The 15,056-nt window shown below is 39.2% G+C and overlaps 2 protein-coding genes across 3 annotated transcripts in view; one reads left to right on the top strand and one right to left on the bottom strand.

Annotated features, from left to right (window-relative positions):
* Window positions 1–15,056, bottom strand: part of ubac2 (UBA domain containing 2) — a 200,333-nt gene that overhangs the window by 113,103 nt on the left and 72,174 nt on the right. The gene's annotated exons all lie outside the window — the stretch shown is intronic.
* Window positions 88–12,765, top strand: gpr183a (G protein-coupled receptor 183a). The gene is made up of 2 exons (XM_073028611.1): window positions 88–289; window positions 11,132–12,765. Exon 2 carries the CDS (start codon window positions 11,180–11,182, stop codon window positions 12,254–12,256), a length of 1,077 nt encoding a protein of 358 aa, XP_072884712.1. The 5' UTR covers window positions 88–289; window positions 11,132–11,179; the 3' UTR covers window positions 12,257–12,765.

Raw genomic sequence — 15,056 nt, 5'->3', positions numbered from 1 at the left:
TGTGGGATAACCTGACCACTGTGGGTGTGTAGTTAAGATCATTTATAAGGAGAAGCACATGAAGTAAATTGCTTTGAGTTTCACTTCTTAGAGAGATGGACAAGAGCAGATCACACTTGTAGAGCAGGCTAAACCACAGGAAACAGAGTAACTAAGGTTTAGCTTGCATTTTTAAAACTTATCTCATGTACCACAGATTTGTTTAATGTTGGCGATTTAAAATCAGGTACAACATTACAAGATCAGCAGTTTGGTCCAGTTCCGGAAAAAAATTACGGGCATTCATAATGTAAGTACCAACTCTCAAAGTTTGAGAAGTTTATTGTAATTATGCAAGCATTTTAAGAATAGATAACTTTCTTTAATCTTGTAAAAGAACGTTCTGCTTTTTGTTGTGATATATTTCTATTTCCATTGTAACTTTATATTCTGCAGTATTACATAAATATGACCAATACTTTTGCACAAAATGCCTTTGAGAGTTTGCACTTGACATAGTATTATGGAAATTGTGAAACACTTTTCCTAAAGAGTTCTGCAAGATGTGATTTCTTATAAGTACCTCTGCATGTACAAATCACAGAAAACATTCTAAAAATATTTCTCTAAAGTCTTTTAAAGATTGTCAAATTGGGGTAAATAAAGATGAGATAATTCAGACAATTAACAGTAGTTTAAAAAAAAAAAAAATGCAGTTATTAAGCAAATTCCTCAAAAATTAAAATATGATTTTCATACTATCGATTAACATATTTCAATAAAAATACTCAATTATTGCTGAAGAAACAATATCATAGCCAAAGCTTCAAATGTTTATTACACAACATTAAAATATAAGTACAAGAGATTCTGCAGATGCTGGAAATCCTTGTATCTTTATTTCTTTCAATTTCTACAAGTAGTTTGATTGTATATATCAACAGGGGCTCTTGATAAGGTGTATGTAGAATGAGAGTTCAAGAGAAATAACCGAAAGACAACTTCCTACAGAATCCTTCAAAGAAGTGTAAAGCTGAGATCACAGATAATTGCAATGAAAATGGGGTAAAGTGGGTATTAGTCAAAGATAAGAGGTTTACGACAGTGTGGTTGAAAGGTTACGGTGGGAAATTTTGAAGGTGGTAGGGAAACTACCAAGAAATAAATAGGAGTGCAGTATTATATCAAAGGTTTCAAAATTATTAATGCAAAAATATTCCAAGTATAATATTACAGTGCAGTAATTATTTCACTATCTGGTTGCACTATAAGGATGGAATCAGTGTGCTGTGAAACTCTATGTTGAGGAGAACGTTAAGTTCAGTGTTCTTTCTGATTAATGTAATCTGCAGTGCACTCAATCTGTACAGTTTCTACTATGGACACTGACAGAATGGAGCACTATTAGTTTGAACATTCAAATAGATTTATTTTTTTAAAGAACATGAAACCATTTGTTTAAATGCATAAACTATACACAGATTAAATTGATGTAATTATGTTAATATATTTAAATCTGAATCCCACAGAAGTGAAGTACGGAGTTAAGTAACACATCCAGCATAGAAATTTAGCTGATTTGTCCATGATGTTTACACATCAAATTGGATTTTCATATTCTTTTCATGATCCCCACCAGCAACCAATTCATTTCTTTCCCCTTTATATACCTAGCTAATTTCTCCTTAAATTAGCCAAAGTACACCAAATGTTCAAAAATTCAATTACCTCCACTGGTCTTTGGGATGTGGCAGGAAATTGAAGCACCCATTGGAAACCCACCCGCTGACAAGGAGACCATGCAAATACCACAAATCCAGTATGTTGGAGGTCAGGGCTGAACCCAAGTCGCACGAGTTATCAGAAGCAACTCTACCAGCTGAGACACCTTGCTGATATTCTCTACACCACCACAACTAAATTATTACAGAATTTTATCTCATCATTCTTTCACCTCCTAAATCTAGTGTTTAGCCTCTTAGTATTCCACTGCTCTTTACCCCATGAAGTGATCACCATATCGCTTTTCTTCCTTTTGTGTTTGTCCATTAACCCACTTCTCCCGAAATGCACCTACGACTATAACTCGGTGACTGCAACTTCTACACTCTGAGTAAGGAAGGATCTTAATCTAAAGCAATGCTCCTGAATACTAATTACATTTAGAAGTAACTCTCCTGTATTAAATGTCTATGAGTTTTGGATCCTTCTCCATCCTCAGTTGAAGCAGACTGATCATTTAGTGGTTTCTGAACTTTATGCCTCCATCAGTTTTCAAGAGAAAAGAGTCCAAAACTGGTCAGTCATTCCAGAGGTGTAACCTGTCGGCTCTGGAACCATCGTTTTAGAACCTTCAATGAACTAATGTGCAGAGTATTCTCTGATTTAAACAAAGTTCAACATGGGTTACAGGACAGATGGTGAGTGAGGGGATTGAATAATCAGAGATGATAGATATGCTTCCGATAGAGATGCAATGGACTGCAGCTGCTGCAACACAGAGCAACACACAACAGTCTGGAGGAATACAGGTCAGGCAGGATCTATGGAGGAAAATGGACAGATCCTGCCTAATCCAAAATGCTGTCTGTTCACTCCTCTTCATAGGTGCTGCCTGACCTGCTGAGTTCTTATGTGTTCCTTATGAAAGAACTTACTGGTCACTTATTCCAAGATGACAACTGTCTGAAAACTGCAGTGAAAGATTATGGAACAAGAATAATTTAGTCACAACTAAAGTAGAAGGATTTGCATGACTAGAAGTGAAAATAAAACAGGGGAATTTGCTAAATGAGAAACAAATGAATCAGACGCAAAAATTTGACGAGAATAATAAATGTAACTGACAGGAAGGCAAAAATGAAAATGAAGACCAGAAGCAAGAGTGTAAAAATTCTCCAAAGATTCACTTCCCTTTGACATAATGACATTTCTTCACTTCTCTGTCCTGAATAACTGACCTTAAAACTGTGACCACCAGTTCTAGACTCCACAGGCAGGGTAAAGGTAGCCCGACCTTGACAAGTTCTGTCAGAATTTTATGTTGAAATGAGATCACATCTTCTCCTAAACTTGAGAGTGCAGGTGTAATTTCTCTACATATGACAAAAGCACTATCGCACAAATCAACCTGGTGAACCTTCACTGGACTTCGTCAACTGCAAGTAAATATTTCCTTAGATAAAATGACAAAGAAGGGAGAGCCTGAATTCCAAATCAAATTCCTGATGCGATCTCATGGGGTTCTATATAATTGGTGGACCATGTCCCATTCAAATCCGTTTCCAAACCAGGACAACAATTGCTTGCTGAATTGACACATCAACTTTCAATGACTTGTAAGCCAAGACACTCATGTTCCAATGAAAATCAAGACATTCTAATCCCTCACCATTTAAAAAAAATGCTGCCTTGCTTTTTTCTACCAAAATGGATGATCACACATTATCCCGCATCGTATTTTATATGCCATGTCCTTGCTTCTTTATCTAGATTATCAATATTCTCTGCGAAGCTTCAATACATCCTCATCAATTTCAACACTGCCCCCTAGTTTAGTGTCAACAACTAACTCAGACACTTGACTCTCAATCTCCTCATCCAAACCAACAACACGGATTGTAAACAGATGAGTGTCCCAGCATCTTTTCCAAAAGTAGCCTGCTAGTTACAGCCTCCCATTCCAAAACTGACCCATTTGCAAACTACACCAGAATAGTCCTTCCGAAAAGCTGAACAAACCAGATACATAGGTGTTAAACATAACAGAGTCTGCAGATGCAAGAAATCATGTATTCTGTAAATTAGTATTTCAAATGATATATCAAACTTTCCCTTTCATAAATCAAAGCTGACTCTTCACAATCCTATTTTTATTTACCACTCCCTTACTAACAGATTCCAAGGCTTTCCCTATGACTGATTTCAGACCAACTTGTCTATAATTTCCTGCTCTCTTCCTGTTTTTGTTTTAAATGGTGGGCTTATATTTTTTTACATTCCAATTTCTTAGAATCATTCTGAAACCTTTGGGATTTGGAACATGGCATTCAATGCATCCATTTTCCATGAAAGTACAAGCATGTGTCATTGAGTGCTGGGGATTCATTACCTTTCAGGCCCATTAATTTCACTGTTACCAATTATTTTGCTAATGCAAAATTCTTTCAGTTCCTAATTTAGTCCAGACGGGCATTTCTTCACTATTTCTGCATCTTCTTCCATGGAGTACCTGGAGGCACATGACAAGACAGGCCAAAGCCAGCATGGTTTCCTGAAAGGAAAATACTGCCTGACAAACCTAATACAATTTTTTGAGGAAATTACAAGCAGGGTAGTCAAAGGAGATGCAGTCGACATGGTGTACTTGGATTTTCAGAAAGCCTTTGACAAGATGCCACACATGAAGCTGTTTAGCAAGATAAGAGCCCATGGAATTACAGGGAAGTTACTCGCATGTTTGGAGCATTGGCTGGTCGGCAGAAAACAGAGAGTGGGATAAATGAATCCTATTCTGACTGGCTGCCGGTTACCAGTGGAGTTCCACAGGGGTCGGTGTTCGGACCGCTGCTTTTTACCATGTATGTCAATGATCTGGACTACGGTATTAATGGAGTTTTGGCTAAATTTGCCAATGATACAAAGATAGGTGGAGGAGCAGGTAGTGTTGAGGAAACAGAGAGCCTGCGGAGAGACTTAGATAGTTTAGTGGAATGGACAAAGAAGTGGCAAATGAAATACAACGTTGGAAAGTGTATCGTCATGCACTTTGGTGAAAGAAATAAACAGGCAGATTATTATTCATATGGGGAGAGAATTCAAAATGCAGAGATGCAAAGGGACTTGGGAGTCTTTGTGGAAGATACCCTAAAGGTTAACCTCCAGGTTGTGTTGGTTGTGAAGAAGGCAAATGCAATGTTGGCATTTATTTTTAGAGGTATAGAATATAAGAGCAGGGATGTGATGATGAGGCTCTATAAGGCTCTCATGAGACCACACTTGGGAGTATTGTGTGCAGTTCTGGGCTCCTTATTAGAAACATAGAAACACAGAAAACCTACAGCACAATATAGGCCCTTCAGCCCACAAAGTTGTGCCGAACATGTCCCTACGTTAGAAATTACTAGGCTTACCCATAGCCCTTTATTTTTCTAAGCTGCATGTACCTATCCAAAAGTCTCTTAAGAGACCCTATCGTATCTGCCTCTACCACCATTGCTGGCAGCCCATTCCATGCACTCACCACTCTGAGTTTAAAAAAAACTTACCCCTGACATCTCCTCTGTACCTACTCCCCAACACCTTAAACCTGTCTCCTCTTGTGGCAACCATTTCAGCCCTGGGAAAAAGCCTCTGACTATCCACATGATCAATGTCTCTCATCATCTTATACACCTCTATCAGGTCACCTCTCATCCTCCATTGCTCCAAGGAGAAAAGGCCAAGTTCACTCAACATATTCTCATAAGGCATGCTCCCCAATCCAGGCAACATCCTTGTAACTCTCCTCTGCACCCTTTCTATGGCTTCTACATCTTTCCTGTAGTGAGGTGACCAGAACTGAGCACAGTACTCCAACTGGGGTCTGACCAGGGTCCTATATAGCTGCAACATTACTTCTTGGCTCCTAAATTCAATTCCACGATTGATGAAGGCCAATACACCATACGCCTTCTTAACCACAGAGTTATTTTAGAAAGGATATACCGACCTTGGAGACAGTTCAGAGAAGATTCACAAAAATGATTCCAGAAATGAAAGGGTTACCATACGAGGAACATCTGGCCACTCTTGGGCTATATTCCCTGGAGTTCAGGAGAATGGGGGGGGGGGGGGGGGGAATCTCATGGAAACCTTCCGAATGTTAAAAGGCCTGAACATATTAGATATGGCAAAGTTATTCCCATGGTAGGGGATTCTAGGACAAGAGAGCATGACTTCAGGATTGAAGGACGTCCTTTTAGAACTGGGATGCGGAGAAAACCGAGAGGGTGGTAAATCTGTGGAATTTGTTGCCACGAGTAGCTGCGGAGGGCAAGTTACTGGGTGATTTAAGGCAGAGATAGATAGGTTCTTGATTAGCCAGAGCATCAAAGGGTATGGAGTGAAGGCAGGGGAGTGGGGATGACTGGGAGAATTGGATCAGCCCATGATTGAATGGCAGAGCAGGCTCAATGGCCGAATGGCCTACTTCTATGCCTATATCTCATGGTCTTATTTTCTCTCCCATTTTCATAATTCTCAACATAGTTTCTCATTGTTGTCCCTGAGGCTTCGACATCAATTTTTGAAATCTTTTCCTTTTTGCATATTGAATGAAACTTTTACAATTTGATGCTATGCTTCTTGCTGGATTACTCTCATATTCTACTTTCATCAACAATGCTCAGTCTTCCTTTGCTAAATTCTGAAATTCTCTGGTTTACTGCTTTAGTTTGCAATGTTATGAACCATTAATTTTGATTGATGATCGTGGTTATGAAATTTGTGTTATTGTCTAAGATGAAATTGAGATTCAGGAGAGTTGTGGACAAGTAAGAAAAGTAAAGAAGATGTACTGGCAGTGACAGAAAGAGGACACGTACAGATAAACATCAAATTAATTGAACTGAGCATTTGCTTTAAGCAAAAGAGATATTACAAGGATGAATGGAAGAGCAAAGGTCAACAGGAAGGTATTGAAGAACTTTAGGAGGTCAAACCAGGGTAGGACTTACACAGTAGAGCACTGAACAGCGTGGTAGAACAAAGGGATCTCAGAATACAGATCCATAATTCTTTGAAAGTGGTGTCATGGGTAGATCAGGCCATAAAGAGATCTTTTGGCACATTGGTCTTCACAAATCAGAGTACTGCACATAGGTGTTAGGATGGTATGTTGAGGCCAAATCTGGAGTATTGTGTGCATCCACCTACCTACAGGAAAGACAGCAATAAGATAGAAAGAGTGCAAAGAAAATTTACAAGGATGCTGCCAGAACTTGAGGATCTGAATTACAGGGAAAGGTTGAATAGGATAGGACTTTATTCCCTGGAGTATAGGAGAATGACAGTAAGATTTAATAGAAGTTTACAACCTCATTAGAAGTCCAGACAGGGTAAATGATCTTACACAACCAATGCAACAATGAACTCAAGAGGTTCTGCAGATGCTGCAAATCCAGAGCAACACACACAAAAAAACAGTTCAGGTAACATCTATGGAAATGAATACACAGTCGATGTTTTGGGCCAAGACACTTCACTGAGACTGGAAAGGAAGGGGGAAAACACCAGAATAAAAAGGAGGATAAACGAGAAGATGATAGGAGAATCCGGGTTTGGGGGGGGGGGGGGGGGGTGGAGGCAAGAAATAAGAAGCTGGGAGGTGAAAGGTGGAAATGGCAAAGGCTAGTTGAAGTAACCTGATAGAAGAGGAGGGTGGACCATTGGAGAAAGGGAAATGGTGGGGCACCATGAGGAGGTGATAGGCAGGTGAAGAAAAGAGATAAGAAGCCACAGTGGAAAATAGAAGAAGGGAGAAGGGGGAGAGGGAAATTACTGGAAGAAGAAATCGAAGTTCATGCCGTCAACATGGATAACTATGACAGATAGACATACTTTATTGATCCCGGGGGAAATTGGGTGAGGTGTTGTCCCTCCACTGTGAGAGTGACCTCTTCGCGGCAGAAGAGGTGTTCATGGATCAACATGTCAGAACAGAAAAGGGGAAAGGAATTAAAATGATAGGCAATGGAAAATTCAGCTTTTAGAGGATGGAGTGGGTGTGCTCGACAAAGCAGTCCCTCAATTTACATTGGGTCTCACCAAAGTAGAGGAAGCTGCATTGGGAGCATTGAATTCAGTTGATAACTTCAACAGATTTGTGAGTGAAGAGTTGCCTCACTTGGAAGGAATGTCTGAGGCACTGACTGGAAGTGAGGGAGAAGGTGAATAGGCAGGTGCAGAATTTCTGTCGCTTGTAAGAATATGTGCCATGAGGGAGATTAGTGGGGAGACACGAACGCACAAGGGAATCACAGAGGGAGATATTCCTACGGTAAGTGGGGGACGGGGTAATGATGTCTTTAATGGTAGGATCCCATGAAGATGGCAGAAGTGGCAAAGAATGATGTGTTGGATGTGGATGCTCATAGGGTGGTAGGTGTGAGCAAAAGGAACTCTATCTCTGTGAAGGTGGCAGGAAAATTGGGTGAGCACAGATGTCCGTGAAACAGAGGAGGTACAGGTAAGGACAGCATCAATGGTGGAGGAAGGGAAAGCTCCATTCTTTGAAGAAGGAGGATCTTTAATGATGACCTGGAAAGGAAAGCCTCATCCCGGGAACAGATGTGGTGGAGGTGAAGGAACTGGAAAAGAGAGTAGCATTTTTAAAGGAGACAGGGTGTGACGAGGTATAGTCAAGATAACTGTGGGAATCAGTAGGTGTATGCAATAATCATTCTGCTATAAGCTTCAGGCTACGTCCACACTAGACCAGATAAATCTGTAACCGAAGCTTCTTCTCTTTGTTTTGTCCCTCTGTCCACACTGAAATGGCGTTTTCCTCCCCCGAAAACAGAGCTTTTCTAAAATGCCCTCCAGGGTGTGTAACCAGAGATTTTTAAAAATGCTGTCATGATGTGCCAGAACATATGGTGGCGGCAGTGCGGCATTTCATTGTTTTCTTGACCGCAACTCCCAAACAACCTAATAATTTCAGAACAGACGGCAACGAGACTGAAGACAGAAGAGTTAGAAATGTATTCACCAAATACTTTGACCCATAACTTACTGAATAAATAAGTATACTCACTTTGCCCTGTTTTCTGTCCTTGCTGGTATGAAGGTAGATTTACCTATTTATGCAAGTACTTCTCTGACAATAGATGTGTAACAGCCTAATGTAACATTGTATGGAAATACAAAATAACACTGATACAGACATATTTTATACATTTAACAATGTGCTTTATTAATGCAACAGAGTTAGTCGGTTTTTCAATGTTCGTCGTCAGCCAGGTCATACTGTCCGTGAACTCCCTGTCGGTTGCCTCCATACACTCCAGTATTTTTTTTTAGTTTTAAGTCCTCCTGTGTGAGAGCCAACAGCTGTCCATTGCTCGGCAATTTCCTTTAAAGTTTTTCTAGTCTGTAACTGCTTAAACGCGCACTTTCACAGCGAGATTTGACACCAAACATGTTGCTTGTTTTCTGTAGATATGTCCTGCACATGCACAGTAGGAGGAGATTCACCCAAATACTTATTTAAACGTGGACGGAGGTATTTTCAAAAACACTTGGTGTGGATGCCTATCGTTTTTACGTGAAACCGGCGTTTTCAAAATTATCCAGTCTAGTGTGGACGTAGCCTCAGATTTTATTATTAAGAACCCTAATGCTACATAGCACTTAACCACTTGTTCTAATAAGCCCTATGACCTTGGTCAGTTCCTACCTTCAGAGCTGACAGAGGGTCTCTGATCTGAAAAATTAACTATATTTCCCTTTCCATGGGCACTGCCTGACCTGCTGAGTAATTTTAAGGTTTTTTGTTCTTATTTCTGAGCTCTACTACCCTCGATATTGAATCAGAATGCTCTCCTTATGACCTTGAGTGCTCTGGTTTCCTCCCACATCCCAAGGCACGCTGGCTGGTAGGTTTGTTAGTTACTGCAAGTTGTCTAGTGGACATGGATGACAGAATAATCAGGGTGAAACAATGGGCTTTTGCGAGAGAAAACAATTGCAAAACAATGCGTGGAAGAAATGAATTAATGGGAATGCTCTGAAAGTCACTTTGGACTCAATGAGGTGAATGAGAAATATGCTCCATCCCTTGTTTTGCTCAATCTCCTTCAGTTGTTCCAGCCTGCCACTCTATTCCTTGCACATCAAATCCAATTGCTTCTGCCCCCCCGACTCTTCCCATTCTGGCTCTGCAAGAACAAATGCATTCAGTGAGCACTGAAAGTAACTGTACAGCCGTATGACGGTTTAGCCTCCAAGCAACACAGTGCATCCTCTTGTCATTTTATGATCATTTGTTGGAACTCTTGATATGCTTCAAGTAGCCTTAAAAAATTGTCTGACTGTAGAACAGCTTTTGTTGTACTTAAAGATATTAATATAAACTTACAGCTAAGGTTAACTGTTGGATGTGAAATCTGCACAACACTCAGCTTTCTTCAGACTTCCTCAACCAGAGAGTTTATCTACAGCTTCTTCCTTTACACGTTTATCTCCCTAAATGCATCTTCTGTGAGATTTCTGGTCTGAATGGTAACACAACTTACATTGTTTCTGAATATTTTGTTGCATGAATAACTGCCAGAAAACATTTAAAAATTAGACAAGAGGCAAAAACAGATTTAAAAAAAAAATAGAAGTAAAAATTGAACAAGCTGTTTCAAAAAAAGGTCTTAAAAATGGTTGAAAAAAACAACAGGTTAAAAAAAGAGGTCAAAATTAAACAAGAAGTAAAAACAGGAAGACTCTACTGAATGCCTCAGATCGTTCAGATTATGACATGTTAAAAAAGATCCCTGCTCGTTTGTCAGTAGCTTTGTCCTATGCTCACTGAATCCCTTACCATTGGAAACAGATTCTCCCTACTCCTCCAAAACTAAACTTAACATCTCTTTTAAATCTCCCTTTAAGGTGAACAATTTCAGCTCTTTCAGCCTCTCTACTTAATTGAAAGACCACATCCCTGGAATATGCATAAATGTGCATAGAGCCTTTTGCCAACAATAGTGCGTGCTACACTCCTTGCAGCCATCAAGTCGGTATATTGTTTAAGTATTACATCTGATACAATACTAAAATAATCTTATGCCTGATAGAAGTCAACCAGAAAGACAGCTGAAGGGTTATAAGAAAGAATCAAAGAATCAGCACAGGAAGCGATTTGGTCCATCGTACTTGTGCCGTTATACAAGAGCTCTTCAATTAGGTCCATGCCTCTTGCGCTTTAGTTATACTCCTGCAAATTATAATCTCCTTCAAGTATTCCATGTTTCCCTTTTGCAGCTTCTTAGTAAAGGTGCTTCCATAAATACTTCAGGCTTGCTTTCCAGATTATAACAATATACCATGTACAACTATTGCCACAGATGAAATGGTAAAAGCCTGATAAATCTTAAACTAAACTTCAGATTTGTTTCTTTGACAGAACTGTGGGAGTTCAGTTTCCAAGGAACCAGTGGGAGTGACTCTGACCATGAATCATTCAATGGCGTATAACAACAGTTCTGCAAATGAAACCAAAGAAGAATGTGATCTGTATGCTCACCGCAATATAGCCAGAATCCTTCTACCTTTGGTCTACTCCATGATATGCATTGTCGGCATCTTTGGAAATATCCTAGCCATAATGGCCATAAAAAGAAAACAGAAAAAAGTTAATTCAACTACACTTTATTCCATGAATCTGGTGATCTCAGACATTCTCTTTGCAGCTGTTTCACCTGCACGGATAGTGTACTATGCACGTGGATTTAACTGGCAGATGGGTGAAATACTTTGTAGAATAACCGCACTCATTTGTTACAGCAACGTATATGCTAGTGTAAGCTTCATGACCTGTCTAAGCTTGGATCGGTACATTGCTGTTATATATCCATTCCGCTATTCAAAGTTCAGAAATATCCACATTGTCAAAAAGATCTGCATAGGCATCTGGATCATTATACTCTGCCAGACAGTGCCACTGCTAATGATACCAATGTCTAAAGAAGTTCAAGGCAATTTCGTAACATGCATGGAATATCCAAACTTTGAAGGTTTGCCAAAACTTCCAGAAATGCTTCTTGCTGCTTGTGTTGTGGGTTACATTCTACCTATGTTCTTTATGATGTTTAGTTATTCTAAAGTCAGTTCAAAACTTGTCAGAACAGCAAGACAGAACCCTTTAACTGAAAAATCCGGGCGAAATAAAAAGGCCAACAACGTTATCCTACTTGTCCTTTTTGTGTTTTTCATATGTTTCACCCCGTACCACGTGGCCATTATGCAGCACATGATCAAAAAGTTGCTATACACACCAACCTGCCAGGAGCAACAGCATTTTCAAATGGCTCTCCATCTGACTGTTTCCATAATGAACCTCAACTGCTGCCTGGACCCTTTCATATACTTCTTTGCCTGCAAGGGCTACAGAAACATTGTCTTCAAGATGATCAAGCGGCCAGTTAGTGTGTCCATTTCAAGTGGAGTTAAGTCTGCAGTAGACAACTGCTCACCTAGCACGGGGAATCACTTTCACACAGGAGGGACAGCTTCTGATGCCAATTTGTAGACAATCTACCTGAAACTGCAGGAAAAGCCCAAACAAAACAACCACTGTAATTACACTGATAACCAGATCAAGACCTCAGGATATGTATGACCTGATTACCACTTCCAGGAAAACACATTCACTCACACCACCACCCACGTACCCTAGCTGCAATGTGAATTATCCATACGGTGAACTGCAACAACTCAACAAGGTCCTTTCAAAAGCATTTTCTCAATCTTGCAATCGCTGCCACTTCATCCAAAGATGAACAACAGGAGTAGGCACATAAGAAAAGCAGTAGTTTGAAGTATTATTTGGAAATGTGTCTGCTGAATCTGCAATATCATTGGAACTTGCTGCCCAGCAGCACCTCACTGGGTGGACTGCAGTGGTACAAGACCATTCAACAACAAGCAGTACTGCACAACAGACATTGACTTTGATTTTAATAATAATGATAGATGAACAAAGATAAATGAGGTGGTTCTGTATATATATTGTTTATAAATGCATTTTAATCATTTTAATTTATATTTGTAGATTTCCTCTTTCCTTGAAATTTTGTTGCATAAAATAACCTAAAGAAGGAACATCCATCATTTTCCATTTGTCTGCTCGATGAGGCGGAGCTCTCTGGTAATTCAGAGCTCATAATGGTGCAGGTTCTATTCATTTTCACTGGAATTACATGGGAACTTTTGCTCTAATGTACTTTTTCATTCAATATAGTATAGCAGCCCCAATAAACTTGCCCACCTAAATGAACCCCAGGAAGATACTGCTGGAACTTTCATCCTTTATTGTGAAACTTCACTATTCCCATGTACCTTTGGTGTTATCTTTAGACTGCAGTAAACCTGTATTTGAATTTGCGAAGAGCCCCACTTCCCCATCGTCTCTGGGATTTAAGGATTAACACCGGCCTTCTAGTATTGATCCTTAATCTTATCAGCTTTATGTTTGCATAGTTATTCCTCTGTTCTAGCCCTTCAATGATCTTGGCTTTTCTTACCTTAATAAGAAACTCAAAGACGTTCCCTCAATACTATTCTTCAAGATCTCTGTGCCCTTTCAATTTTGACCCCTTCTGCTCTGTAACAGAAAACCTTCTTTTCAGTGCCCAAAGCTTAAAGCTCTTAAGTTCTGTCCAAAACTCCACTTAATTTTCTATATTACTCTCCTTCTAAGACACTCCTTTAAAGCCACCTCTTTGACAAACTTTTAGTCATCTTCCTCACTGTCTCCATATGTGGCTTCAGCACAGATTTACGATGTGCCCTAGTGCATGACCTTATAATAAAGATATTATTTAAATACAAACTGCTGGATAATATGAGCTTCAAGTAACTCTTTTTAAATGCATTTGCTTCTACTGCAACTCTGTGCAATGTTAATAACATTTGTTCAACACCAGGTCCACAACAGTCTTAAGATAATTACTGAAAAAATAGAAATAAAGACGTCAATTTCTGTGGTGCCATTCCACAATCTTTGCATGTCCAAAAGCATTCTACAGATACTTATAAAGTGTAGTCATTATTGCAACATAAGAAACTTTCAGGCAGCAGGCTCCCATAAATGGTAATTTCATAATAACCAAGTAGTCTACCTATATCTTGGAGATGTAATAAAGAATTCTCTATCTCAGTTTTTTTATTGATAGTACCTAGCACTCCTCTTCCCTATCATTATTGCATTCTTACAAGATTTAAGGGATTTCTATTTGCTATACCAAGAGGAAGGAGAAACAGCTTAAACATAAAGCTCACACAGTGGGAAGAGGAACGTGAAAGATCCCATGACATTACTTTGAGGAGTAGTGCTCTCTCAGATGTCAGTCAATATAACTTTCAACCAATTATCACTAACTTACAGAATTCTGAGGGGGTTGACAGACTATTAAGGTTGTTCCCCACACAATGAAGTCAGCACAGTTTCAGAATTATGGACTGCACTTTTCAGGTGAAAATGAGGAGAAATTTCTTCCTCAAGAGGAACTGTATCACAGGAATTATTTACCTTAGAGTGCTGTGGATGTCACTGAATTTATTCAGGAGCCAAAATCGTGGTTTTGACTTAAGTAGAAACTACACCAAGATCAGAAAAGCAAAATACTTACTTACAAAATACTTTAAAAAAAGCAAAGCACTGCTCCTGTTCTATCTCGGATTCCTAAAGAGGGTTTCAGTTCATGGTTGTTTGCTGAACTTGCTGTGAGCAAATTGGTTATTTCTTCTCTACACTGTACTAGTTCTGACATTATTACAGTTCAAAAACAATGCAAAATATTGCAGATATTGCAATTTGAAATAGTTCAAAGGAACTTCATTGGTCTTCCTGAAGTGTCGCAAGCTCAACGTGAAAGCAAGTTCCTTGATCAAAGTCAAAGACTGATATGCGTTATCTTTCAGAAACTCATTGTGTAAACAATTCGCAAGTCTAATGTAATAGAAAGCTGAAATCAGCTAGTGCAATAATACTTTGTAAGAAAGTTTGATATTTCCTAAGACCGCATTTTATCCTTGTTGATTTCGCAATATTTTGTTGCATAACAGTGTGCTTCATAAAATGGTTAACTTTAAAAATATAAAAAAGTGCAAGATTTTTAAGAACCAAAACAAAATTTAAGATTTCCCTTTCTGAAGATAATAATTCTATTGTTAGATCAGCACTCCTGTCAGCAATGGAGAAATTCCCATGAACAGTAAAAGTGCTTAAATATTATAATACTGCAGAATTTGCAAATCACCTTATGATACTGCAATCTACAAGGGTTCAAAGGAACTTCATTGGTTTTCCTGGTGTCGCAATGCTCTAG

The sequence above is a fragment of the Hemitrygon akajei genome, chromosome 2 (genome assembly GCF_048418815.1).
Source record: "Hemitrygon akajei chromosome 2, sHemAka1.3, whole genome shotgun sequence".
Taxonomy (NCBI): Eukaryota; Metazoa; Chordata; class Chondrichthyes; order Myliobatiformes; family Dasyatidae; genus Hemitrygon; species Hemitrygon akajei.
The sequence above is the reverse complement of the archived record's forward strand: the minus strand, read 5'-3'. Positions and strand labels throughout refer to the sequence as shown.

Excerpts from the sequence above, each read along its gene's own strand:
- gpr183a (XM_073028611.1), top strand. The coding sequence starts at position 11,180 with ATGAATCATTCAATGGCGTATAACAACAGTTCTGCAAATGAAACCAAA.